The sequence below is a fragment of the Telopea speciosissima genome, chromosome 2 (assembly GCF_018873765.1).
Source record: "Telopea speciosissima isolate NSW1024214 ecotype Mountain lineage chromosome 2, Tspe_v1, whole genome shotgun sequence".
NCBI lineage: Eukaryota > Viridiplantae > Streptophyta > Magnoliopsida > Proteales > Proteaceae > Telopea > Telopea speciosissima.
In genome coordinates this window covers 49057245-49060286 of record NC_057917.1, presented here as the reverse complement: position 1 = coordinate 49060286, position 3042 = coordinate 49057245, and the positions used below count along the sequence as shown (strand labels likewise).

Sequence of the window (3042 nt, the reverse complement as noted above, 5' to 3'; positions counted from 1 at the left end):
AGTGGTTATACTGCAGAGTGATAGCTTTTAGCTTTTGAACCTAACAGCCTAACACCTGGTTTAAAGGAAGGCTTTCTGATTACTGCAGCATTGTAATGATCTAGTATTTAACTAATATGATCGATAGCTAGCAGGCATCAACAAAGGACATAAATCAGGAATAACCTAGATTAATGTTCGAGATACCAAACACTTGGTTCCTTCTTAACTTTTCCCATGAAATTTGTTGTACCTTCTGGGACCATCTCTGATCTCTCAGCAGGTTTCTTTAAGAACAGAACAAGATTAAGTACATGTGATGTGGCAAACACCAACCAAATAGTTTTTATTCAGATTCTCACATTTCATCTAAAACCACTGCTACCTTTTATTGGCTAGATATAACTGTTACAACAACCCACCACACCATTTGTTATTTGCAGTGAGTAGCATGGTGTTAAGTTCTTTCAATCTCTTGTCAAGGCAATGTGTAAGCTGCAAAACCAGCAACAAGGAGAAGATTATTTAGAAAGCTATATCAAGGCATCTACCAAAATAAGTTCAGAATCAGGGAATAAAAATAAAAAGGGCTTCGCTAAAATCAGTTTTTTTTGGGGGGGGGGGGGGGGAGGGTGTTGAATCTAAAACTTGCTGGGGTAAAAACTCTTACCTCCACACTTGTAATCAACAAGATTGCAACGCTTGGGGATGGTCACGGCAACTTGACGTGATCAGCAAGGTTGCAACGCTTGGGGATGGTCACAGCAACTTGAGGTTTCGCTCCAGAACTCTTGGCTGTCTGAGAAAGCATAAAGGCAGTTGGGGTTCTTCCCAATTTGCTTGATCTGAAGGCAGCACTTATCAGAGACTGCAGCTTTGACATCTTGAGCAGCCATTATACATGGAGCAAGCTTCAAAGCCTCACTCTAAACAGGAGTATCCCCACGTTCTCGAGCCCCATGGACCTTTTCAATGCCAGGGAGACCTAAAACCAAAAGCAACCCCACAAGGATAATATGCTTCATTGAAACCTCCATCTCTCCAATATATAAACAGAACGAACAAATATTTCCAATTCACAACATACATAGAACAAATCTGAATCAACAACAGCGATGAACAAATCCTTCCAATCCCCTGGATTTTATAGTGCAACCTTCCTCCCAAAAGTGCTTGCATCTGAAATCCACTTACTTCTAGTGGTGGTGGCACTATAGCAAAAGGGCATTTATTTATTGCAGCACTAACACCTGAATTGGGTTATTGAAGACTACTTGGTTATTTCATGATCAGTTAGAAGTGGGAACCTGCAATAGTCATGCCCATTATCCCTTTCTATCTTTTCACTAGATATGCATAAAAAGAGCCTTTCATAGGCAGCTGCCATCGTAGTAGCAGCAAACAACTTCAAACCTCTCTGTCTAGCCACCTCACCCTTCTTCACCAGAATTCCTCTTCCATCTCCCAAAACCTTATAAAGAGCCTTACTCAACGAATTTACAGTTGGTGAAAATGTATAACCCATCTCAGAACCAACGATCACAGACCCTGTTATGCTGGCAAGTCTAGTTGCCATTACTGGTTTACCAGAAAGCATAGCTTCTAACAAGGTGTGATCTAATCCTTGAGCTCGAAGAGTTGGGTTCACAAAGATGTCCAATGCATTATAAAACCTTGCCAGTTGCTTTTGTTCCAGTGGCCCTAAAACCAGAACATTGGGTCCAAGGTCTCTGTATCTATCAGCCCAGGGCCCTTGTCCAGCAACCAGAACGAAGATTCTCCTCTGCAAAGTCTCATCTTCCATGAACATCTGCTTCAGAGATTCAAACATTATTGGATGTCCTTTATCCTTCACTAACCTCCCCGCCATCCCAAAGAGCAAAGCTCCTGAATCTGGAATGCCAATCTTCTGCCTAAAATCTTTGCCACTTGCAGTGTCTGGCTTGAAGATTTCCTCATCTACACCATTAAGAATAACATGAACACGTTCTTCAGGGATCATGTAAATTCTTTTCAGTATATCTCCTGCATGATCACTAGTAGCAACATGATGAGAATAACGTGGAAAGAACTTCACCTCTTCCACAACCTTAATGGCTCTCTTAGTTAGTGCTAATGCCTGGGGCTCTTCAGGAGTCCTTACAAGTTCCTGGATGATGTCAGAATGTATGGTTTCATATGCAATCCCATGCCAGGAAACAGCAAGGTTAGATAGATTCCGAGCTCGAGTGTGCATAAGACCAACACTTTCAGTGTGAACCACATCAAAGGGTTTCCCCGAAGTGTTTTGGTTAATAAACTGATTCCAAATCTGGGCTTGATCAAGGTAACCTGCGGCCGTTGGTTTTGATAGGTGGAAATTCATGTTGATTTGTGGATATGTAGGGAAAGAGGAATTTGAGGAGGATGCGGTGAAGATGTGAAGTTCATGGCCTCTTTTTGCAAGGGCAAGGTGAAGGGTTAAGGCATGCCGTTCAAGCCCTCCCACAAGATTCCTGTACGGCCATTTCTTGACAAAGACAGCGATTTTGAGGAGCTTTGGAGGTGGGTTTGAAGAAAAGGAGAGAGAGTTCCATGCAGCAGGAAAATGTAAGAGATCTATGGGAGCTTTTTTCTCTAATGGCATGAAGAGGTTTTGGAGATGGCAAGAGCGTGAGAAACGAGACCAACAGAGAAATGAGATAGAAGGGACGGAAGAGAGGAGAAAGAGAATGTAGCAAAAGCAACGGAAATTGAAGACGGTGGATAGCACATCTTTTGTCATTTCTGGCTACAGAGTAGGAGATTCAATTGGATCAAATCACAGTGCTTAAAATTGGGAGCTATATATATCAGTTTCAGCTGAGGAAAAAGTCAATTAGATTCTGAGAACTCTTTAGTGGAGAATATAATAGCTTATTTTGTTCTTTCTTTGGTTATCTACTTTCAAAGAAGAAAGATTAAAGAACCCTTTTCTAATTTCTTTTTTCATCCCAAGAGAAACCTGCACATGGTTCTCTACCAAAGAAACCCTAAAATATGCTTTATCTAGTCAAATATGCTTTGCTTGAACGGCACAACTGC

At 41.5% G+C, this 3042-nt stretch overlaps 1 protein-coding gene and 1 pseudogene across 1 annotated transcript; both read right to left on the bottom strand.

The window, feature by feature from the left end:
• Positions 1–691: 691 nt before the first annotated feature.
• Positions 692–1016, bottom strand: LOC122650801 (annotated as a pseudogene).
• On the bottom strand, positions 1000–3042 carry LOC122649930. The gene has a single exon (XM_043843194.1). It carries the CDS (start codon positions 2741–2743, stop codon positions 1250–1252), a length of 1494 nt encoding a protein of 497 aa, XP_043699129.1. The 5' UTR covers positions 2744–3042; the 3' UTR covers positions 1000–1249.

What these genes read in the sequence shown, in the direction of transcription:
- LOC122649930 (XM_043843194.1), bottom strand. Translation starts at nt 2,743, where the DNA reads ATGACAAAAGATGTGCTATCCACCGTCTTCAATTTCCGTTGCTTTTGC.